The sequence below is a fragment of the Hemicordylus capensis genome, chromosome 13, assembly GCF_027244095.1.
Source record: "Hemicordylus capensis ecotype Gifberg chromosome 13, rHemCap1.1.pri, whole genome shotgun sequence".
Taxonomy (NCBI): domain Eukaryota; kingdom Metazoa; phylum Chordata; class Lepidosauria; order Squamata; family Cordylidae; genus Hemicordylus; species Hemicordylus capensis.
Window position 1 is genome coordinate 10,236,485 of NC_069669.1, and position 23,999 is coordinate 10,260,483.

General features: G+C 51.3%; 2 protein-coding genes across 4 annotated transcripts in view; one reads left to right on the top strand and one right to left on the bottom strand.

Annotated features, from left to right (window-relative positions):
* The window catches only part of MSS51 (MSS51 mitochondrial translational activator), a 26,869-nt gene extending 23,956 nt beyond the window's left edge, over positions 1 to 2,913 (top strand). For both annotated transcript variants that reach the window (XM_053275770.1, XM_053275771.1), the window contains exon 7: positions 410 to 2,913. In XM_053275770.1, the coding sequence (XP_053131745.1) occupies positions 410 to 638 (229 nt within the window). In that variant the 3' untranslated portion in view covers positions 639 to 2,913. The remainder of the gene's footprint in view (positions 1 to 409) is intronic.
* LOC128336345 (cytoplasmic phosphatidylinositol transfer protein 1-like) overlaps positions 2,715 to 23,999 on the bottom strand; it is a 53,292-nt gene continuing 32,007 nt past the window's right edge. Inside the window, exons 4-11 of one of the 2 annotated variants that reach the window (XM_053275773.1) lie at positions 22,314 to 22,402; positions 20,381 to 20,388; positions 18,738 to 18,809; positions 17,659 to 17,754; positions 16,087 to 16,242; positions 15,168 to 15,231; positions 9,935 to 10,060; positions 6,242 to 6,379 (exon numbers count right to left, since the gene is read on the bottom strand). In XM_053275773.1, coding sequence (XP_053131748.1) covers positions 9,978 to 10,060; positions 15,168 to 15,231; positions 16,087 to 16,242; positions 17,659 to 17,754; positions 18,738 to 18,809; positions 20,381 to 20,388; positions 22,314 to 22,402 — 568 coding nt within the window. In that variant the 3' untranslated portion in view covers positions 6,242 to 6,379; positions 9,935 to 9,977. Of the gene's footprint in view, positions 6,380 to 9,934; positions 10,061 to 15,167; positions 15,232 to 16,086; positions 16,243 to 17,658; positions 17,755 to 18,737; positions 18,810 to 20,380; positions 20,389 to 22,313; positions 22,403 to 23,999 lie in introns of both variants that reach the window. The other variant, XM_053275772.1, reaches the window with a different exon arrangement.

Here is a 23,999-nt window from a genome sequence, read left to right on the forward strand (position 1 = left end):
TGTTGGCTTATATATTTCAAATCTTTCGATCAAATCTTTATAGGTGGGCTCCTGAATTATAGGTGCAAAGCTGTGATAAGTTATTGATGTAGTTTTTTTCTTTTTAAAATTATAATCTATGGCTCAACAAAAAAAGTTGCAGCAAACAGAACTTTTGGAGTTTTAATGGCTGGGCAGTTATAGCAGGAGAGAGGATTTCCCGCCCTCACAGGTCTGCTTCCCACCACGGAGGGGGCTTTTCTCTCTTCAGACCAGCGCCCCACTGCACTGTGAGCGACTGGGCGTGGGGATCTGTGTTGCCGTGGGGCAGGACTTCTTCCCCTCTCACCCCACTGCTCGCGGGTACAGACTAACATCCCTTCTGTCTATCAGGACCCTAATAACCAGGATCCTCGTTTCCTCTTCCCAGCGAACAGGAAATGAAGCACTCCCTGAAGATCTTGATGGAGTTGGAGACGCAGATCACTGGCTGTGGGGCCAACCCCTTTGCCTCCCTCAAGCCGGAGCAGGCCTATTCCAACCCCAACAAGCCCCCCGTCTACTGCAACTCCCACTACCTGATGTTCTGCGGGTTGTCCGGCCCACCAGAGGAGCCGGGCATAGGAGAGCTGGAAGAAGAAGAGGAAAGGGATCCTTAGTAGGGGAGCCTAGCAGAGAGTTGTGCCTTCGGCACCCGAGGCACAGGCTTTGTCGTCTCACATTCAATGACTGTTTCCAGTTATGTCTAGTGGCCCATAAAATGTTAGCATTCGAAGGAACATCAGAGGCCATCTAGTCCACCCCCCCTGCTCAGTGCAGGAATCTGCTGCAGCTCGCCTGACAGATGTCTGTCCAGCCTTTGTCTGAAAGCCTCTAAAGTCCTGTGTGTGCTCTTTCTAAAAGCGGCCTCTGTCCTTCCTGTGGCCGAGTGGCGGGCGTGCCAGCCCAGAGCCAGCCCAACTGGCCAATCCTGGAATCTGGCAGACACCAGCCCAGTTGACTGCTATACAGCCCAATGGGACGTTATGCTGTGGGAGAAGCTATAGGTTGCAATCCATGCCCTTATGGTACTTGAGTTCATGGGGTAGAGTGGGTCGCCTGCTGACAGACACACGCAGAAGGTTGGTTCACTTGTGTATGGAGAGGAAGGATGGTGTTCACCAATCCCCTCCCCGTCCTTCTACTGCCTCGAATGCCCCCTCTCCAAATATGTCCTTGAAGGTCTTCCAACTCTCAGGACCATATTTCCAGGGGGCAGGGTGATGGTCCAGATCAGTTGAACATCTCACTGCAATTAGTACGTGCCTGTCATCTCTCAAACCTGGTGGCTTCTGGGATCCCGTTCCAGGGTGGGAAAATGTTTCCCCTTGTTCATGCACAATGTCTTTTTTTTGGGGGGGGGGGAATTAAAACCTGATAAAACATTCAATGCATTAACCAGCAAGGGGTCCAAAGATGACCACAACCCATCTGTTAGAAGGGCAGAACGTATGTATAGACTCAGAGGCGTAACTAGGGAAAACGGCGCCCGGGGCAAGCACTGAAATGGCGCCCCCCCCGCCGCCCCCCCAACATACTACATTATACTTAGGTTTTTCCTCACAAGCGCCCGCCGCCAAGCCAGGCCACTGACTGGCCACCAGGCGCCAGCAAAGCAATGGGGGGGGGGCACAGGCGGCGCGGAAGGGACCGCTCGTGGGGAAGGGGGCACCGACGCGCTCCCTTGACTGCTGCAGCGCTGCTGCACTGAGCAGGAAACATTTGTATTAACAAAAAATGTAAAAAAAATTTAAAAAAATTTGGTCATGGTGGCACCCCCCACGTGACCAGAAAAGATGGCGCCCAGGGCACGTGCCCCCCCTGCCCCCCCTATAGTTACGCCTCTGTATAGACTTCTTATTTTCACCCGTTCTGTTTGTCATCGCTGACCTGGTCCTTATTCAGCCTGTGGTAGCGAGTTCCATAGATCAATGATGCAATGTGTGAAAAAGTGCTTCCTGGTCTGGGCCCTAAACCTCCTGGTCACCAGTTTCATGGGATGACCCCTGGTTCTAGTGCTGTGAGAGAGGGAGAAAAATTTCTCTCAGATTTTGGTAGACTTTGGATATGTTTCTTGGGATACCTTCCTGTTGTTTTTTTTAAAATCCCAAACCAATTTCATTTTTATTACAATTAGTTTTGACGTTTAACCATGAAACGACTGGCCTATAACTACTGCAGAGACGCCCAGCTTTGGATCTCCTGCAGATGCTGGACAGGGCAAAGAGGCCCCTTTTAACGTGGCGATTCTCTTTATTTAGCAGGGGGAGAGTAACTGGCCCTATCCATCCCCAGCACAGGACCTCCAGTGACTGTTGCTGGTGTCTGACTTATGTTTCTTTTTAGATTGTGAGCTCTTCAGGGACAGGGGACCATCTCATTTATTTATGTATTATTTCTCTATGTAAACCGCCCTGAGCCATTTTTGGAAGGGCGGTATAGAAATTGAATTAATAATAATAATAATAATAATAATAATAACAACAACAACAACAACAACTCCCATCGTCTCTATTGACCATCGTGGCTGGGGATGATGGGAGTTGTAGTCTAACAACATCTGGGGACCCATGTTTGTGAACCCCTTTCTCTGGCAGAGGCTACCCTGGCAGAAGGAACGAACAAGTCAAAGATGGTTGCCTGGCCCACATGGCTACTCCGCCCGCATGAAGCCATGCCCACAAGCACAGACACTCTTTCCAGGTCATCTTGCCTTTATCGCTCCATGTTAAAAAAGAAAACAACAACCATACAGCACTGCTGCTACACAAATCACAAATTATCTACAGGCGATTTCCCTCACGCACCCTCCATTTTGCCCTCTGCTGAGCCTGTGTGCAGGCAAAATGCTTGCACTCTAGGTCGCTTTCCAGATTAAACCCGACAACAGTGTCACTACGGATCTGCTAAGTGTCCTTCTGTACTTCCTGTGTTGTGACACCGCAGTCCCTGCGCTGACAAGGGGGCATTAACATTTTCGATGCCTGCTTTCGGGTTGTATCTTTGCATGATAGTGCTACAACATTGCATGTGCGTTGCAAAAAAGTAGCTGTATTTTCCCGCTGTAGGTGTTCTACATTCTGGGGATCGGTTTCACTACGATCCGATCAAGCCAAAGCATTTTACCCCTGTTGTAGCATGCAATCTGGAAAGCTCCCAGGTGAAAACGGGCTCCAATCCGTTTCTGCAACATGTCCTCTGCCCCCGCCCCTGGGAGATGGAGATTGTAGGCTTAGAATCTCCCTGTAGTTTCTCCATCCTCGAAGGATCTGGATAATCGAGAGATGGCCAGTGGACACACATATTGCTGGAGACTGTCTTTCTCTCTTTCTCTTTCTCTCTCTTCCCTCCACTTCAGGGCATCGATGTATCTTGGGAAGCCCTCCACTGAAGAGTGCTTTGACCCTGATAGGGTTGTCTGAAAGGGGAGGCTCGGAGAGCAGTCGCCCAGGGCCCCACACCGAAGGGGGCAGAGATGTTATTGATTCATCGCAGGGAAACCCACAAAGTATATCTAGGCCCTACAAAAGCCCGGGACAGCCCCGGGACCGGAACATTCAGTCGGCTCCTAGCAGCAGTTTGTGGTCTATTTTCCAAGTCTCTTCTCCTCAAAGTCCCGGCAAAGTCTTTCCGCCTCTCCGGCCTCCCTCGAAGGGAGTCAGGCATCTTCTAAACATGAAGACACATATTGGAACAGCCAGGGGGGGACCACAGCAAGCGAGGTGCCAAGCCCGACAGAGAGGGCAGGAGCAGTGCAAATCAGAGCTGTGCTTGTACAAAGAGGGCCAGAGGCCGCCTTAAGACGAAGGAGGTGTCCATCAGAGGAATCTGCAGCACCCCGCTGGGGCTGCGTTTCAGCTTTTCCGCAAGGCAAATTGGACGCTGGTGATGGCAGGAGTGGGCCCCTAGGCAGGCCTGTGTGCCGGCCCCCTGGCGATGGACCCAGAGGGCACTGGTGTTTTCCAGCCCTCCCCTGCAAGGAGATGCCTCCATGGGCCAGCGCTGCAGCAGTGAGATGGCCCCAAAGGCACCGAGGAGAAGGACGTCTGCTGGCTTCCACATGGGGGGCAGCTGAAAGGTTGGATGTCGGACGGAGAGGGGGAATGGGGGTAAAGGACAGACCTTTGGCCTGTAGCCATACTAAAAATTTGAGGGGGGTGCCAAAAAAGTGGTGGTGGGGGCAGCTTATCTGGCCTTCTAAAGACAACATTCAAGCAACTTTCCATTATTTAAAAACTATTTGTAAAAAGGGGGGGGATATTTAGGGGGGCACCCTAGCCCCACAATGGCTTCAGGTCTGCCTCAATGCTGACTCCAACCAACAAAGCAACTATAAGATCCTAACCTTGGGGGCCCCCCCACCAGATGTTCCCGGACTACAACTCCTATCATCCCCTGCCGCAAAGCCATTGTGGCAGGGGGTGATGGGAGTTGTAGTCCAACACCACCTGGGGACCCAAGAGTGGGAACCGCTGGCCTAGCCTGCTGTCGTTGGATGACCAGTAAGGAAGGGATGTGTGAAATTCAACTTGCCTCGCATTCAGCATCCAATTCCGCGACTAGATTCTGCTAAGAAAGCACAGAGTGAGGTTTCTGCATACCTCCTCCTGCTTTTGCTAGACGTGGGGGAGAGAGGGGAGGGGCCCGTCAGTGCCCCGAAGCATCAGAGCTGGACCTGATATCCTCCTGAATCCTGGATTCTGAAGTCTCGCCAGACATTGCCTCTACTTTTCAGTTGCTCTCTTTGCAGCCATGAGGGCTAGAAGCTTGCTCAAAGCAAAAACTGCCATTCTGACAGTGCTGAATGTGAGCAAGAACTGCCATTCTGACAATGCTGAATGCTGTGCCTTGCTACCAAATCACACACAAACACACACACACACACACACACACACACTCAGTGTAATCACAGAAACATGGAATATACAGCGCTGCAGGTGTATGTGGGTTTCATGATACCCGTATAGCACAGACGGCATTCTTGTAACTCCACGTTCGCACCTGTGTCAATCCGCTGTATTCACTCGCTTCTGTTGTCCCGGCAGAGGCATCAATGAGAAAGAAGCAAGGAAACCCAACATGTTGCTAGCTCTTCCCTTACCTCTTCATCTGTGCACGGGACCTCCCAGATCCTACCCCAGTTCCATCTAGAGGCCCTAACTGGCCTTCCCAACCAAAACGAGGCTTGCCAAGCAGGTAGCCCAGGAGAAGACCTCAGCTTTTACTACGCTATATTGGTTTCATCCCACAACCCCTGTCTTGGCTTCGCCCGAAACCTCTTGACAGTTCTCACCTGGTGGGGCGTTTAAAGTCTTAGCCCAGGAGTTGCCACGCTTTTGAGTCCCCAGGTTGGACTACAACACCTATCATCCCCTGCCACGGTGGCATGGGGATGATGGGAGTTGTAGTCTAACAGCCCTTAGGACCCGAGCTTGGGAACCCCCTGCCTTAGCCCACCCTCCTCACAGCATTACAGTTCCCAGGATTCTTCGGGGGAAAGGGTATGGCTCCCGAAACTTTTCAGTCTGTCGTGTGGCTCTGTCCAGGTTCTCTTTCGCAGACAAGGGCACGAGACTTCTATCCCGGCCCGAAATTTCTTAGCTAGTGGTTGGAAGGGAATCCAGACCCGGCCCCCAGGTGTCACCCAAGGCCGCCAAGATGGAGAAAGAAATGAGCTCAACATTCAGCTGGGTGGGGATCGGAGACGTCACAGTCACAAATCCCCCAGCGTTCCCCAGCAGAGATCTAAACCGGGAAACAAAAGTCTCAGTTTCCAGGCTTGCCCGGAAAGGTTTACACTCCCCAAAACCCTGGGAAAGGAAGTGGCATTTCCGCAGCCGGCCTTTCCTTGGTGCCGTGGACGGTAGCAGATGCTCGCGGCCTGACGCGGGACTAGATAGAAGTCAAAGGTACATGTTTTTTAAAAAAATCTACATAAAAGGTGGAGAGAACCTCAAGATATATACACACCCTCGTTTTCGTTCAGCAAAGGGCTTTTGTGGAATTAACTGGGGGGAGCCCCTTTCACGAGGGAAGGGACCCGCGATTCAGGCCTCTGGGCCAGCCGTCACTCCCAACTGACGGAGTGCCAGCTGTCACTCCAAATTGGCTCGCTCCCTCAGCACAGGCAGCGACAGCATTTCCGGCGCCGATTTCTTGCGGGGCCTGTCCTTGGGCACGCTGAGGAAGTCGGGCGCTTCGCTACTGAGAGGCGTGGAGGGGGCGCTGGAGGGGGCGCTCTGGGTATTGGGGGGCAGGCACACTTTGCTGATGGAGATGGCAGATGCCACCGTGCCAACAATCTCGTTGGTTGCCTCCTGAGTTTCCTTCTCGTACCGACGCACCTCGTCCATCGTCATCCCTGTGGAAAGCAAGCACAGAGAGAGAGAGAGAGAGACCGTGAGGAGAAGGAGGAGGAGGAGGAGAGCCATTTCTGCAGGCTTTTGGCTTATGCTTTCCTGCTCTCTTGGGGGCAGGCCCAAACTTCTGCCTTCCCTCGTGAGGCAACTTTTCCTCTCTCTCAAGCATTAACAACGTGGGGAGCGCACAGTGTGGGCCCCTCAAGCCGCTCTCATAAGTTGTGTCAGTCTCAAGACTGGAGCCGGTGTGGTACGGTGGAGACACAACCTGGGCTCAGAAGTGAGGGACCCGGGTTCTAATCCTGCCCCACTCAGCTGCATGGCTCATTATGCTGGGCAGATTGCTTTCTCTCTGCTTCAGTTACCTCACGAGCCTTGCTCCAAGGACAAATCGGGGAAGAGTGGCAAAGGATTTTACTGAACGGTGAACAATACCCATGGCCGGAGGAAAATCTGAGTGGCTAATCAGCACTATTCAGTGCCCAAGGATCCCGTTTCCCATGATGCCAATATCCCTCTGTCCCATTTGCATCAAGTTTCTGTTCTCATAAGAACATAAGAACAGCCCTGCTGGATCAGGCCCAAGAAGGCCCATCTAGTCCAGCATCCTGTTTCACACAGTGGCCCACCAGATGTCGCTGGAAGCCTACAGGCAGGAATTGAGGGCATGCCCTCTCTCCTGCCGTTACTCCCCTGCAACTGGTACTCAGAGGCATCCTGCCCCTGAGGCTGAAGGTGGCCTATAGCCCTCCGACTAGTAGCCGTTGATAGACCTCTCCCCCATGAAGTTATCCAAACCCCTCTTAAAGCCATCCAGGTTGTTGGCTGTCACCACATCTTGTGGCAGAGAATTCCACAAGTTGATTCCAAGTTTTCACACGTGCATTGTGTGAAAAAGTACTTCCTTCTGCTGGTCCTAAATTTCCCAGCAATCAATTTCATGGGATGATCCCTGGTTCTAGTGTGATGTGAGAGGGAGAAGAATTTCCCTCTATCCACTTCTATCATGTCTCCCCGCAGTCTTCTTTTTTCTAAACGAAAAAGCCCCAGGTGTTGTAGCCTTGCCTCATAAGGAAGGTGCTCTAGGCACCTTCCCTCTTTTCTCCTGAGTGCATTGAAGGCCTGGTGTGCCACCAATTCTGGGCCACTCCTTAGCTGAGAATGCAATAAAGTTTCCCTCAGAAACATCGGCCCGTCTATTATTTCATCTGGAACCCTTACAGGGAGCCCTGAAAAAGTGTCCAGGAGAACCTTTTCCTCCGGAACAAGAATCCCATTTTCACTTTGAATGGCTTAGCTGTGACTTTGTGTTATTGGACTCTATCCTCCTGAGGGCTTCTTTGTTCCGGCAATTATAAGCCGAGCAGATCGGTGACTCATTCAGCACGATACGATTACTCCAACCAATATTTTAATGGCCGAAAATTTGTGTTTTTTTGTTTTATTTATGTATGGCTATTTTATATTTATATACATATATAAATAAATATACCACATACATAGTTACACATATAAATATATGCATTTATATATACATATTAAAGCTTCCGGTATGCTCCCTGTCATCTGTGCTTTGGCACTTTTGCTGCTTAGTTGTGTTTTATTCTTATTATTTTACATTTTATATCCCGCTCTTCTTCCAAGGAGCCCAGAGCGGTGTACTACATACTTAAGTTTATCTTCACAACAACCCTGTGAAGTAGGTTAGGCTGAGAGAGGAGTGGCTGGCCCAGAGCCACCCAGAGAGTCTCATGGCTGAATGGGGATTTGAACTCGGGTCTCCCCGGTCCTAGTCCAGCACTCTAACCACTACACCACACTGGCTCTCTTTTATAATGGGTCTGTGACCGCTTAATAAAGTTGACTGGCTGACTGACTGAGGCAGTGCTTTTCAAAAGCTGCTTAGGGGAACCCTAAGGATCATCCAAAATGGCGGCCAAGCATCCTCGCGTATCCATCACTACCCATCTTGTCATGCAGTACACAGCCACGGGGGAGTGTTGTAGGCATTCGGTGGTGCCCTCTCCATTTATTTTATTTATTTATTTTTACATTTCATATCCCGTTCTTCCCCCAAGGAGCCCAGAGCGGTGTACGACATACTTTTAAGTTTCTCTTTCACAACAACCCTGTGAAGTAGGTTAGGCTGAGAGAGAAGTGACTGGCCCGGAGTCACCCAGCAAGTCTCATGGCTGAATGGGGATTTGAACTCGGGTCTCCCCGGTCCTAGTCCAACACTCTAACCACTACACCACGCTGGCTTAGGGAGACAGCAAGGCTGAGCAGGCCTCAGAACCAAGTGTGCACTCTAAAATATCACCCAGAATCCTCTCAGCGTGCCAGTGCATTGCGGCAGGTATGCTGGAGTGCCCCGGCTGATGATGGAGAAGGTTCCCTCAGGTCTGGAAACCGCTGAGCTGAAAAATGATCAGGGAAAGGTCTTTCCCTTCCATCCAGCCTGGCTGGCAAATCCAGACTTCCTACTCATCTGTGAATTTTTCTAAAAAATCTATGAACACCTCAGTTTAGGAACATAGGACGCAGCTCTCTACTGAGTCAGACCCTTGGTCCACCTAGCTCAGTATTGTTTACACTGACTGGCAGCGGCTTCTCCAAGCTTGCAGGCAGGAATCTCTCTCAGCCCTATCTTGGAGATGCTAGAGATTCGATCTGGGGCCTTCTGCATGCAAATCTAAAGATGCTCTTCCACTGAGCTACATCCCCATCCCCTAAGGGATCTTACAGTGCTCAGATGTAGTCTCCCATCCGAAGGCAAACCAAGATGGACCCTGCTTAGCAAAGGGGATAATTTATGCTCGCTACCACAAGACTGGCTCTCCTTATCATCTCATTTTGCCAGATTAAAATTATCTGGAGAGATTTGGTTATGGTTGTCGCCGGCTCGTTTGGTGGCGAATCGGACCAGCCTGCCCCAGGGCTTTGGAATATGCTCCCTTCTGAAATAAGAGCATCTCCTTCTCTGTTTGCTTTTAGGAAGTCCCTCAAGATGCACCTGTTTGCTCAGTCTTTTAAATGAAATTAATTTTAACGGTTTAATTGTTTTTAATCTCATGAGATTATTTTAAGTTTCTATTCTGTGAATTTTCTTCTGTTTTTCCTCTGTCTTATATTTGTTGTGTTTTAAATTGTGTAGACTGCCTAGTGATACACATACCAGGAGGTATATCAACATGATAAATAAATAACAAATAGCAAATAAATGCTTCAAGTAACTCTAAAAAGCCCCGGGAAGAAGCTGAGGGTTACTATGGAACAGCATTGTACTGGAGAGGCGGGATATAAATATTTTGAATAAATAAATTAAAAATGAATAAGCAAACATGGAGAGAATTCTTGGCACAAACATGGCGGTTCTCAAGTTTCCCCTCAATCATTCCCAGGATCCCAGGTCTGGAAGGAGATGTATTGAATCCAAAGGGAGGGGTTGGCATGGCAGAAAAGGGGTAGGGGGCACTGTACTTGGCTTCAGGGGAGAATACAGGTGCAGGAAAACAGCAAAACAGAAAAGAAACACAAAAAAACGGAACCATACATACAAAAAGCGGGAGTCCAGGGCGGGGCTGGCCAGGTGGGGAAGAGCTAGGGTTCCTGGCTGCTGAAGTTTTTGTTGGTGGCCACGTGCATCTGAGTTTCGAAGGCACGAACCTCCTCCAGGGACATGCCTGTAACATGCAGAGAACCTCTCAATGCCCGGTCACACCAGGGGAACAGGGCAAAAGGGCAATGCAGCAAGCAGAGAGGGCCGAGCTCGCGGTTGTCCAGTTGTCGCGGTTGTCCACCGGCGGCTGTCCTCACGCCACACGATCCTCGCGTGGAATCTGGGCCACTTGATCATAGAGCGGGCTGGATTCCTTTTGCACCCCTTGACGTGCAAAAGGGACGGAGGGCAACAAGGAACATAGGACGTGGCCTTTATACTGAGCCCGGCTTCAGCTAGCTCAGTTAGGCCTGCCCTCAGAGGTTTCCCCAGCCTTGGGTCCACAGATGCTGGACTACAACTCCCATCACCCCCTGCCACTGCAGCTAGGGATGATGGGAGTTGTAGTCCAGCAACATCTGGGGACCCAAGGTAGACCCCTGTTCTACACTGACTGGCAGCAGCTCTCCCAAGATTTCAGGCAGGAGACTTTCCTAGGCCTACCTGGAGATGCCGCCAGGGATTTGAACGTGGGACCTTCTGCATGCCAAGCAGATGCTCTAAGAATGAGCTCTGGCCCCCATCTCCAACTCACTTAGGAACAAAGGAAGCTGCCTCAGACCAAGCCAGACCATCGGCCCGCCTAGCCATTCCTTGCGGCAGGGGACAATGGGATTTGTAGTCCGACGGCAGCTTGGCAACCTGCCATGGGCCTAAAGGTTCCTACCCGCAGAAAGGAACCCTGGTATTACAGTTGGCCCCATATAAAGGATCAGAGAAAGCCGAGAGCGGCAGTCGAGGGCGGAAATGGTTAGTAACGCAGGAGACAGGCATGGGGAGGAAAAAGCTAATGTGGTGGGAAACCACTGAGAAAGAGAACCTTCTCTGAACTTTAGAATGACCGTTTGATTGCCACCAGCATGCAACGTTCCGATCCTAGCGCTCTCCCGTCAGCCAACAGGAACCCCACAAAGGGGGATTCAGGTCCTGCAGAAATGCCCTTTTCTCTTTTTCCCTTGGGGGGAGGGCTTCCCCGCAAAGGACGGACACCTGCCTGAGACCCTGTAGCCTCTCTTGTTACAGGTCATCACTTGGGTCAGCGGGCAAAGGACCCCAGCCCTGGAGAGAAGATGTGACCAACAGCAAACAGGGCAAAGGCCAGATGTGATGTCCTGCCGACTTTGGGTTAGAAGCAGCTCACGGTAGGGATGTGCACAAAACCACCTGGCCCAGTTCAGTTTGAGTTCAGTTTGGTTCAAACCGAACTCGAATCGCACCAGGCCAGTTTGGCTTCGGCCCCTTCTTGTACCACCGGTCTGGTCCAGTCCAGTGGGGTGGGTGTTGTTCGACGAGCCTTTAAATTTTTTTTAAGGCTTGTCGAACCCCCGAATTGGGGAGGTTCAGAACCTTTGAACCGAACTGGTTCGACATCAAATTGGTTCGGTTCTGAGCCTGTTTGCACACCCCTCGCTCACGGTGGCTTCCACAGGCCCATCCTCAACACTAAGGTCCTCTTGTAAAAAAGCTTCTTCGGAGGCAACCTTGAGCTAAAAATTGGATGCTCTGCTGACTCTTTTTCTCCTATCTGCTGCCACCAGGGGGCAGCAAAAGCAAGCAGATTACTGGCCTTGTGGACTGGCACCTTTGTGCGGAAAGTATGTGGATGAAGGAGGATAAGCTACCCCCGGTTGGCCCGGCCCCTGGCACAATCGGGCCCCAAGGTCCGTTAAGAGCTAACAGGCCCCAGCTTCCAAGAACATTAGATTCCATTCGCTGGTATAAAAACACTTGTCAGAATTTAATATATTCGGCTTTGAAGGGTAGCTCCTTTGGTGGCGGGGAAGGGGGAATCCCATCCTCAAGGTGGGAAGATACCTGGGAGGGAAAGAGAAAACCAGCCAAACCGGTGAACGCACAATGCGGCCTTAAAGCAAGTCAGACCCTTGGCCCTTGTCCGCTCTGACCGGCAGCCTCTCCCAAGGCTCGGCTTGCACAATAGGCAGCAGAGTGGACACATCTGAGTGAGTGAGGCTTACTTCAAGGGCCGCTTTACAGTTACCAGAAGCTGCACAGAATCTAAGCTGGAACGGACCGAGAAGCCATCCTACAAACATCTGCTTTTCCTGCAGGAGGTTCCAGGTTCACTCACTGGCCATAGCTCCAGGTAACGCTGGGAAAGACTCCTGCCTGAAACCTTGAAGAGCTGCTGCCAGCCAGAGTAGACAGTACTGAGCTAGATGGCCCAAGGATCTGACTCAGTAGATGGCAGCTCCCTATGTTCTTCTGGTCATCAAATACAGTCAGGTCTTTGACCCGTTGAGCTCAGTACCCTCTACTGCAGGGCTGCTCAACTTCAGCACTCCTGCAGATGCTGGACTACAACTCCCATCATCCCTGGCTATTGGCTGCTGGGGCTGAGGATGATGGCAGCTGCAGTCCAACATTAGCTGGAGGGTCCAAGTTGTGCAGCCCTGGTCTACTGCAACAAATGCAGGCTCTCCAAAGTCTCAGGAATGGATCATTCCCAACTGCTACCCAGGATTGTGTTAACAGAGGTGCTGAAACCTGAACCTGGTACCTTCTGCATACAAGCATGTTGTAAAGTCCTGTATTTAGATATGAAAAATGCCACGCACAAGTACGAGACTAGGGAGACCTGGCTTGGCAGCAGAACGTGTGAAAAGGACCCAAGTGCCTGAGTGAACCACACGTTGAACGTGAGCCAGCGGTGTGACGCAGTTGCTAAAACGGCGAATGCAATCTTAGACGGCATTAACAGGGGCCGAATGTCCCGATCATGAAAAGTGATAGTCCCAATCTATTCTGTGCTTGTTAGACCTCACTTGGAATACGGTGTCCAGTTCTGGGAAGAAGACTGATAAAGCGGAAGAGGTTCAGATCTGGAAACCACGGCCTACGAGAAACAGCTGAGTTGGGTGTGCTTACCCCGGAGAAAAGACGACTAGGGAGGGATATGAAAGTAGCTTTCAAAGATCGAATGACAAGGAAGCAAATTCAGGCCAGACAAGACATTAGATTTCTGAAGTGTAAGAGCACTTAGACAGTGGAACAGCCTGCCTCGTGAGGGGGTGAGCTCTCTTTCAAGAGGCTGGGTGGCCATTTGTCAGGGATGCTGCAGCAGATTCCTCCACTGAGCAAGAGGGTGGACTAGAAGACCTCTGAGGTGCCCTCCAGCTCAAACATTCTATTATTCTCTAGGTGTTGGCCTAGATTAGAATACCTAAGCAGTCACTTCCCTCTCTTACGAGTGGTCCTAATGCTTGCCTTCTCGGTGGTAGCAGCCTAGGATCTCTAACTCCCTGCCCTGGGAAATCCACTTAGCGTCTAATCTCTATCATTTTTTTTTTATATCTCCTGCAAACAGATCTCAGCCGGTGGCTGTTTTGCTCTCTCTGCTTTTTAGGAGTCTTGCTATCTATCTTTAGTCCTTTCTGTCATCTTCCTGAGTATATGTTTTTGTTTTAAAAAATCTAACAATGGCTTTCGGTTTGTTTTTGTTAACAGCCTCGAATGTCTGTGGAAAGGGGGAGATCCACTTGCTTACATACAGAAACAAGCAAACATTTATTTATTGAAGGTGCATCTGGGACGCCTGATGGAAATGCACAGCTACCAAGTCAGAAGAACATAAGAACAGTCTTGCTGCTGGATCAGGCCCAAGGAAGCCCATCTAGTCCAGCCTCCTGTTTCCCACAGTGGCCCACCAGATGCCTCTGGGAAGCCCACAGGCAAGAGCTGAGGGCACGCCCTCTCTCCTACAGCAGCTCCCTGGTAGCTGTTGATAGCCCTCTCCTCCATGAATGTGACTAATCCCCGTTTTAAAACCGTCTGGATTGGTGGCCATTGCCATGTCCGGTGGCAGCCAATTCCTTAGTTTAATTTATGTGATACCCTCTGAATACATGGCACTTGCTTGACAAAGAAGGAGAAAGCAGGTCTCTGCCCCAAAGGGCTCACAGTTTTGTTTCGTTTTTTAAACGGAGCAAAATCAAAAGGAGCAGAGAACATGGAAAGAGCCAGAGTTAGCCGGTGCAGCAGGCGAAATTTGAGCGTGGAGGTTAGTGGTTTTTAGCAAACTGAGAATTAAAAACAACTTTCTCCCAAAATAAAGGAGAGGAACTTTCCGTCGTTCCTACCACTTACCTTGGTGGTTGGATCAACTCTTTTAAAAGAATAAGAAACTGACTTCTCAAAATACTAGATAAGGAATTTTATGAGTTTTGTTCCTGGGTGGGACACAGCTAGACATCTCTTTCCCGCTCTACACACACCTCTAGGGCAGGGCTGCTCAGCTTTGGCCCTCCTGCAGATGTTGACCTACAACTCCCATAATCCCTGGCTACTGGCCACTGTGGCTAGGGATTATGGGATGGGAGTTGTAGTCCAAAAACAGCTGGGGGGGCGGGCTAAGGGGATGGAGCTGCTCTGGGAAGAGCAGAAGGTTCCCAGTTCCCTCCCTGGCAACATCTCCAAGATAGGGCTGAGAGAGGCTCCTGCCTGCAACCTTGGAGGAGCCGCTGCCAGTCTGTGAAGACAGTACTGTGCTAGATGCACCAATGGTCTGACTCAGTATATGGCAGCTTCCTAGGTTCCTATGTAAGTTGAGCAGGCCTGCTCTAGGCACTCATTTTTCCTCTAGGGGAACGACAAGGCGACACTAGTCCTCAGATGTTGTTAGACTACAATTCCCATAATCCCCAGATGCTGCAGCAGGGGGCGACGGGAGTTGTAGTCCAACAACGTCTAGGGAGCCAAGTTTGAGAGCCCTTGGAAACTGAGTCCCAAACCAGAGGGGGGTAGATGATATCAGTAAAGGAATGCAGAAGTGCATCTTCGGTACACAGTGCAAATGTTTCGCAATGTCTGGATCCAAATCAAACAAGCTTACGGGGAAGGAACTGGAGAGCGGCAGGGACCCAAGGCAAATTATATTTGTGAAATATTTTATAGGTGGGAGACACATAACACAAAACAAAGGGAGGGATTAAAGAGGGCTGTTTTGGGAAAGCGGAGCTGGTGGACACTCTCCCACTGCCCTCCCGGGGGCCTGGTGGGTTCCCTCGCCCTCTCCCACCCACCGCAGCCAGGATCATGCCCCGAGACTCACTTACCACACCACTCGTCCACCCAGGCAAAGGCTTGTCGGTGGCCTATCAGCAGGATGTCCCGGATGACCTGCAACCAAGAACTCCATTATTTAAGGGGGTCGTTTCAAAGCACTGAACTGAGCAAACTTAGTGTAGAGGAACCCCCCCCCCCCAAACACACACACACACACACACACACACACACACACACACACACCGCCCTCCAGAATCACCAAAGGCTGAAACTTCGACAGTGCCATTCTGATCCCAGCCAGCAGGAGGCAGCGGTGAGGCATGGACTGTTTACTCGTGGTCTAGTGCCTTCCGATCAGCCTGACTTACCCCTGCAAGGCTGGCATCAGGGGCTGGCATCACTGCTGCCCGATATAGGTGTTTCCCATAGTCTGGGAAACACTATAGGTGTTTCCCATATAGGTGTTTATCACCTATAGATATAGGTGTTTCCCATAGTCTGGGAAACACACCAGCGGGGGATTCGAACCGGCAACCTCTTGCTCCCTAGGCAGGTTACTTCCCCGCTGTGCCATTAGGTGGCTTACATAAGTGCACTAAATAAAATAAAATAACAATAAGAAGAACAGAGCCGCATGGCTAACCTTTGCTATCGTGGCCACGCCCCCTGCATCTGATGTCAAACACAGGGGGTGTGGCTTGGGCACCAGGTGCGGCCCCTGAACACGGCGGCCTGGGTTCTCTGAACCCCCTCGCCCAATGGTGGCTCGGCCCCTGCGTACCCGTTCTCCTGCTGTTGCTCCCCTGCAACCAGGATTCAGGGGCATCCATCTTTCTGAGCCTGAAGGCTGCCTATAGCTTTCAGTCATCTCCCCCTCCAACAGTGGGATCTTCCTTGCTGCTGCCCAGACACCCCAGGCCTTAAATATCAGTGCCCAGGGGGCGGGAATGGAACCTCCCTGCAGCTCACCTTGTGGACAAACTGTTCCACCCGCGTCTGCAGCCCCCACACTTCAAACTTGACTGTCACCAGCTTGTAGGAGCACATGATCGGCGTGGTATGTTCCCGCCATCCCTCCCGGAGGGGGCCGCGGCCAGTCTTCGCTGAGCTGAAGTACCGGAGATCCTGCCATCGGACACAAGGAGGACGTGAAGTATAGACCACTGATAACCCACAAATAGACCCAGGCACAAACAAGCCAACACACATTCCCCAAAGATACTCCTCCTAGCTGGCGTAGTGAGTGTTAGCCTAGGACCAAGGAGGCCTATACTCCTTGAGTAGGCCAGTCAGCTGTCTCTCAGCCGAATCTACCTTGCAGGGTTGGTGGGAAGGAGGTAAGGCCAGAGGGGTGACTCATGGAGAGATCAACAGTCAGCCTCCGAGAGTAAGTCTCTCTGTATGGAGACTGAAAACAGAGACTATTCCCTGCCTGCAGCAAGGGCTGACTGCAAAAAGGCCAGGTCAGGGCTAGGAATGTGCAAAGAGGTTCGATGTCGGACTGGTTCGGTTCGACTGTTCGGGGTCGAACCGAACCATCCCCTGTTCGGTCCGACCCCAGACTGAACACCTGCCAACTGTTCGGGGGTTCGCTGACTTAATATTTTTTTTTTAACTTATCCCTTCCAGGGCAGTTGTTGGAGGCGGCATGGGGGGTCCATGGAGTTTTCCCCCTGGCCTCCCTTGATGTCCATACCAGCCGGCCAGCTCTTCGGCCCGTTTGGGCTTTCACCCTCCGGCGCTGAGGCCATTTTGGAGGCTGCTGCAACTGTGCAATTGGCCTCTCTTTGGCAACCAGACTGTTTGGCTCTGCGGACCTCCCTGCTCCCTCCAACAACAACTCCCCCGGAGGGGGTAAGTAAAAGACAAATGTTTGTGAACCTCTCCTGGACCGAACCATACCAGGGTGGGGGGGTTGAGGGAGTGCCGGACCCGAACCGGACTGGACCAGCCGGTTTTGTGCACACCCCTAGTCAGAGCCAATCATTCAGAGGGGCAACAGCCTCCTCCTTGGGTGGTGGACGCTTTGGGCTCACGGGTGCCACAGAGCCTTCTTTTAAATATCTCATTCTTCTAATTTTAGCCCATGAGCTGTCTGGGGTGGCTGGTACCATCTTGGGGGTGGGGTTGGGGGCGGGGGAGACGAATGCTCAGGGTGATTTTTGACAAGGCCTACACCCCTAGAGATGGAAAACAGATGAGAGCAGAGCAAGACTTTCACCTTCCAGGTTGTTCTCAGGCTTTGATGGTCTTTTAAAAAGTTTTAAAAACACAAAAATGCCTATAAAATTCGATCGATGTTGTCAGAGGGATGGAGATGAAAATGGGCAGGGAGGTCCTCCAAAGATTTCTCCATGGAAAGAGCACAAATGTTTGTTCATTGTTACCCTGACCCTTTCTTCTGTGCAAAAATGCACATTATACTACTACTACTATAATAATAGGAGGAGGAGGAGGAGGAGGAGGAGGAGGAGGAGGAGGAGGAGGAGGAGGAGGAGGAGGAGGAGGAGGCACACTGCCTGCCTGCATTAGGCTGTTTACCTCCAGGCTCCGGTAATAGCGCTCTGGGATTTCATCAAAGGCAATGTCCAGGAATGTCACGTCATGGTCCCCCAAGATTTTTTCACTGTGGAAGATCTGGGAGGAAAACGATAGAGTGAGTATAAAATGATAGAGGAGTATAAAATTATGCACAGTGTTTGCGATAAAGTTGGGAGAGATAATTTTTCTCCCTCTCTCATCATATGAGAACCTGGGGTCATCTGTTGAAACTAAATGCTTAGGAACATAGAACACAGGAACATAGGAAGCTGCCATATACCGAGTCAGACCATTGGTCCATCTAGCTCAGTACTGTCTGCACAGACTGGCAGCAGCTTTCTTCAAGGTTGCAGACAGGAATCTCTCTCAGCCTTATCTTGGAGATGCTGCCAGGGAGGGAACTTGGAACCTTCTGCTCTTCCCAGAGTGGCTCCATCCTCTGAGGGGATGTGTAATATAGTGTAATATTCTTTACACTACATGCAGTTACATGATGGAAATTGCTGTCACCCGATGTGGCGATGGCCACCAGCCTAGACGGCTTTAGAAGGAGATCAGGCAGATTCATGGAGGTGAGAGCTCTAAATGGCTACCAGACGGCCATCAGGATCAGGATCAGAGGGGGCGCTTCCCTTCACCCAACCCCCAGAGCTGCTGGGCGAGGCATGGGTGGACAGCAGGAGAACTGCCGTTTGTCTGTGCCACTGATCTGCCCACCCAGAGCCCTGGTTGTGATTGTCTGCAGGGAGGTAAGCTTGGATGACGATATAAGGTACCAGACAAAGTTTTGGAGGAGGTGAAGCCTAATATCCAGGGCCGTTCAGTCCTGATAGTTAAATGGAGCCTCCACATTCAGGAGCACTGAATGCCACTGAATGCCAGTTGCTGGGCAACAACCATGGGAGCGGGGTATTGGCTTCCTGTCCCATGTGTGGACTTCCCAGAGGCATCTGGTGGGCCACTCTGAGAAGCAGGAGGATGGATTAGAAGGCCCACCGGTTTGGTCCAGCAGTGGGACCCTTAGGCTGGCTCTGGGGACAGGAGCATTGCCCCATCATTACTGGGCTGGGACCACTTACGTTTGCACTATCTCCACAGTTATCCTCGTACTTGGTCTCTATGTAGATGGAAAACTTGGGCAGGAAGGAACACTGCGGGGAACACGAAAGAGAGACACAGAAGATGAGTAAGTCGAGAAATGCTGCTGGGAAAGGAGGCAGCTCTGGCCCTGTGATGATATTATGTTGCGTGCACGCACACACAGGGATAGGCACCCCGCCCCATGTTTTGGGGTGGACCACGGTTCATTTGAAAAGTGCACCGGGGTCACAGGCCCCCTCAAATGCAGCATGCAGATAGGACGTGTGCAACGGACTGTACGTGTGCCTTGCACAGAATGAGTCACGGCACGTGCGCACACATCTGTACATGCACACCTGGTTAGGGATGTGCACGGACCACGGTTCCAATGAGCACATTTCGGGAGCAGGGCCCGGGAGCTTTACGAACGAGGAGAGCAGGGCCTTGCCTCCTCTCTGCTGCCCCATGCAACTTCCGGCTGGGGCGGAGCACATCCCAAGAAGCCCCGTGTGGCATCAGCAGGCACACCGTGAGTGCACAGTGCCTTTTGCGGAGCCTCCCGATGCCGGGAGGCTTGGGAGGCTACTCGTGAGTCAGTACGGCACAGCACCAACACGCGGTCATTTAACCCGCTTTTCAGGCGCTCCTGAGCCCCAAACCCAGATTAAGCAGCGGGCCACTTAAGAGGACTCAGCGCCATGCTGCTGCCAGGAGCCGTACAACTCCTGTTGGGTCTCGCGACCAGCCGAAACCGGGGCTGGGCTCCTTCCACCCAGTTTCGGCTGGCCGGGAGGATAGCCTGACTGAGGCTTTCCCCACGGCCAGCTTAACCCTGCTTGAGGCAGCCCAGAAAGGGTTAGGCTGGTCGTGAGCAGCGGCAGGATCCTCACAGATCCCTCCCCTCCCCTCTGAGATGCACGTGGCCACCAACACAAACTTCAGCAGCCAGGAACCCTAGCTCTTCCCCACCTGGCCAGCCCCACCCTGGACTCCCGCTTTTTGTATGTATGGTTCCGTTTTTTGGTGTTTCTTTCCTGTTTTGCTGTTTTCCTGCTCCTGTATTCTCCCCTGAAGCCAAGTACAGCACCCCCTACCCCTTTTCTGCCATGCCAACCCCTCCCTTTGGATTCAATGCCTCTCCTTCCAGACCTGTGCCCAAGATGGGGCTGGAGACTGGCTCCGGCAGCAGCAGGCGATCCGATACGAGCATGTCGGCACGACACACTTGAACCGGATTTTCCCAAGTTCTGGCCCCAGAGCCCTCCGCCTTCCCCGCCTACCCAGGGCAGTCATGAGAATCTCCCCACTAACTGTGGAAAGAAGGAGGAACAGCACGAGCCTGCAGCAAACCTCGGTTCTCCCAACCAGGGTTAGCGAAATCCTAACAAGACTGCATATAAGTAGGCAGGGTTTTACCCTTGGCATTTCACCCCCCCCCTCCCCAAGCTTTCCATAGCTCTCTCCTGGAACACAGCTGCAGCATCCCCCAAGAGGGACTTTCCTGCTCCCCCTTCTGTCCTCTGGTTCACACGGAAGGCTGCTGCGTGGAGGTATAGCCCCAAGGCCCCTCTGGGTGTACTTGCTGTGATCCGCTGGAGAGAAAAGAGGCACGCTGAACAAACCAGCACATCTTGTTACTTACTGTGTATTCTGAGCCGGCAGCCAGGTGATTCCAGGAATCCACAGGACATCAGAGGAGAGGGGGAGGGAGAGAGAGAGAGAGAGAGAGAGAGAGAGAGCCAGCGATGAGATGGGAGAACAATCAACCCTGCTGGCGGAACTGAATGTCTCCTGACCATCCAACCCGCTCAGATCTGCTCCAGCAACCCAGGCAGAAAGCGGGGAGGAAAGATCAGGTGCAGGACACATGGGCGGTTGGTCCCTGGAGTTAACGACATTCTGACTTGCGGAGTGCAAAGTGAAACTCGGGGACCCTCTGTGCAGTCCAGCATAGCAGCTAATTGGCATCTCAGTGCACACTGCCTTGGGCAACGCCTTGGGATCCCACAGGCTTGGAAGGAGAACGTTTGCAACCAGAAAGAAAAACATTTGCAAAAGTCCCTAAACCACACCAATCACAGGCTTGGCGTGCATGATTTGAATGTTCTGAAAGGGAAGGAGCTACAGGCAGGCTTTAAGCTGCGATGGTGGGAGCGTTAGCACAAAATTGAGGGGTACAGAAACAAACTGGATACGTTGCTCTGTAAGGCAGGGGTTCACAACAGGAGGGGGGTTATAGGATCCATAGGGGGACTTGAAGGGTTTCCAGGGGGTGCTCAGAGCCCTTCTGCCTCCCCACTCTGCAGCTGCGCTATTTGTTCCCCATCGGAGGGATCGTGAGGCTTATAAAAGATGCATCCTCAGCGATGTGTCCGATGCAGAAGGGGAGGGAGGAGGAAAAAGACACTCCTCCTCTGCTGCTGATTGGCTGGCTATGTGCTGAAGCTCAGCGTACCCCTCTCCTCAGCTTGGCTGACAAGCTACAGAAAATTGGCATTGATATTAATGGGACAAGTTTACTTGTTCTATTAATTTCAGTGGGAGTTCTCATGAGTAACTTAGTCTGGATGTAAGCCAGTGACTGAAGTAGCCAGTCTAGGAACATAGGAAGCTGCCTTCCACCGAGTCAGACCCTTGTTCCATCTAGCTCAGTATTGTCTACACAGACTGGCAGCAGCTTCTCCAAGGTTGCAGGCAGGAGTCTCTCTCAGCCCTCTCTTGGAGATGCTGCCAGGGAGGGAACTTGGAGCCTAGATGCTCTCCCCAGACCCTAGATGCTCTCCATCCCCGAGGGGAATCTCTTACAGTGCTCACACTTCTAGTCTCCCGTTCATATGCAACCAGGGTGGACCCTGCTTAGCTAAGGGGACAAGGCATGCTTGCTACCACAAGACCAGCTCTCCTCACTGAATGCCTTTAAGCCAGAATCCCCCCTAAATGTAACGATGCTGCAGCGCCGTGAAGCCTTGGTTGGCCTACATAGTGAATAGGAGGGGGGAGAGAGAGAGATGCTTCCATCTGCTCCCCAAGGAGAAAGGAAGTAGAACTAACTCACTACAGGAAATACCTGAGGAGTCAAGACAGGGGTCATAGAGCAGAGGCAAAGCCGGGACAGGTAAGTATGCCTTATGCCAGAAGAGGCATACTTTAAAAAATTTGGGAAGCCCAGCTGTGAGAGAAGGCTCACCTTTAATCTAATCTTTTGTTTTATCTGATCTTTAATCATTGGATTCGGCAGGGGTTTCAGACCAAAAGCAGCCAGGGCAAGGTTGAGCTCAGTTTTCTGTCTCTGAGTTCTGGTCTTCCCCAAAGCAGACAAAAACTGCAGATAGCTGTGGTAGCCCATCAGACGTGGGGGGAACAGCCCCAAAGGGGCAGAAGATCATATTATGACCTTTATTAGAACAAACTAAAACTTCACCAAGGAGAGGGCAATTACAAATCAGGCAGGACACTGCTGCAAAGAGGGTGAGATTTGGTCTAATTTTGCCAGGTGGGTTCTACTTTCTTCTTCATCTCTCCCAGTAGCCAAGGGCAGGGCTGAGGTGGGCTAGGTCACGGGCACAGAAGCTTACCTGTGATCGTGTAGGGGTAATAGTTCCAAGCCTTCTCTGTGATGTAAAAGATCCGTGGTGTGACTGCTCGAGCCCAGCTAGGCAGTTTGCTGCAGTGGGAGAACAGAACATAATTCTGTAAATTCAAGGTAACCACTGTATTTTAAAACATGAATTCATTCATTAATGCTTCACTGACACCTTATATTCATAGAATGAAAAAACTGGAACGATTGCTTCTCATAATGTTGGAGCGATGCTTCCATCAATGCAACCCAAAATCACATTGGCCTTTTTTGCAGCTGCATCATACCGCTGTCTCATGTTCCATTTGTGATCAACTGCAGTCCTGAGATCCTTTTCACATGGGATACTGCCCCAGCCAGGTATCCCTCTTTTAGCTGACACAATGGTATTCAGAGAATCACAGAACTGAAAGTATGATTTCTCCTGACTTGGAAATGATGGTTCCATCAAGGCAACCTTCTGCAGTTTTTTGGGCTTTTTTTCATAATTGCTTTGTCTTGGTTGAATTTCATTTTGTTGGTGCCAACCAGGTTTTCCATTCTGTCAAGGGCATTTGGAATTTTATTACTCTTCCACCTAGTTTTGGATCATCTGCAGATTTGAATATTCCAAGTTCCCTCCTTGCCTACATCTTGGTTGTTAGTCAAAATGTTGAAGAGCACCAGGCCTACAGCACCCCATAACAACATAGGAAGAAAGGAAGCTGCCATATGCTGAGTCAGACCATTGGCCCATCTAGCTCAGTATTGTCTGCACAGACTGGCAGCGGCTTCTCCAAGGTTGCAGGCAGGAATCTCTCTCAGCCCTATCTTGGAGATGCTGCCAGGGAGGGAACTTGGAAGTGCAGGGAATAAGTGCACTTCTGCCCACAAACATGAAAAGTGGCCCCATGTCCTACAGTGCTCACATGCAGTCTCCCATTCAAGTGTAAACCAGGGCATACCCTACTTAGCAAAGGGGACAATTCATGCTCGCTAAAACAAGACCAGATCTCCTCCCGCTCAAATCCTCCCTCCATGTTTGATGAATGGTCACTGATTACCATTTCTGAGTCTGGTTTTCCAACCAGTTGTGAATCCTTTAAAATTCCTTTCTTTGAGCCCTGTGGTTGTCTTCGGTAGAATACAGGAGGGGTTGACCATTGCCTCCTCCCGCACAGTATGAGATGATGCCTTTCAGCATCTTCCTCTATCGCTGCTGTCCAATATAGTGCCAGCGGGGATTCTAACCGGCAACCTTCTGCTTGTTAGTCAAGCATTTCCCCGCTGGGCCACTTCAAGAATCCTTATTCCCTGCACCTCAATACCAGTTTTGTGGCTACACTTCAGCAGGGGTAAGGAAACCTAAAGGCTTAATAGCATTCCACTTGGTCCTGTCTTTGGCCTTGTCCTCCAAGTCTGAACAGCATGACACAGACCGCACTCTCAGACTATAGGCTGTCCCTCCCTCTTTTCAAACTAGCTTCAAATTGTCACCCCCAGCAGCGACAATATCTTGACAAACAGCTACCCTGTACCAGGCTGAGTCAGGGAATCGCCCAGGCAGAGATCCGGGAGGGTCCTGGAATTCAGGCCGCTCCAAGGGAAAGGAGGTCAGGACCTTGGACAGCTCCAAGCAAGAGACCCAACCATGTCCTAACCATGGTCTCTCGTGGTGCCTGAACCTGCACTCATGGTCTAT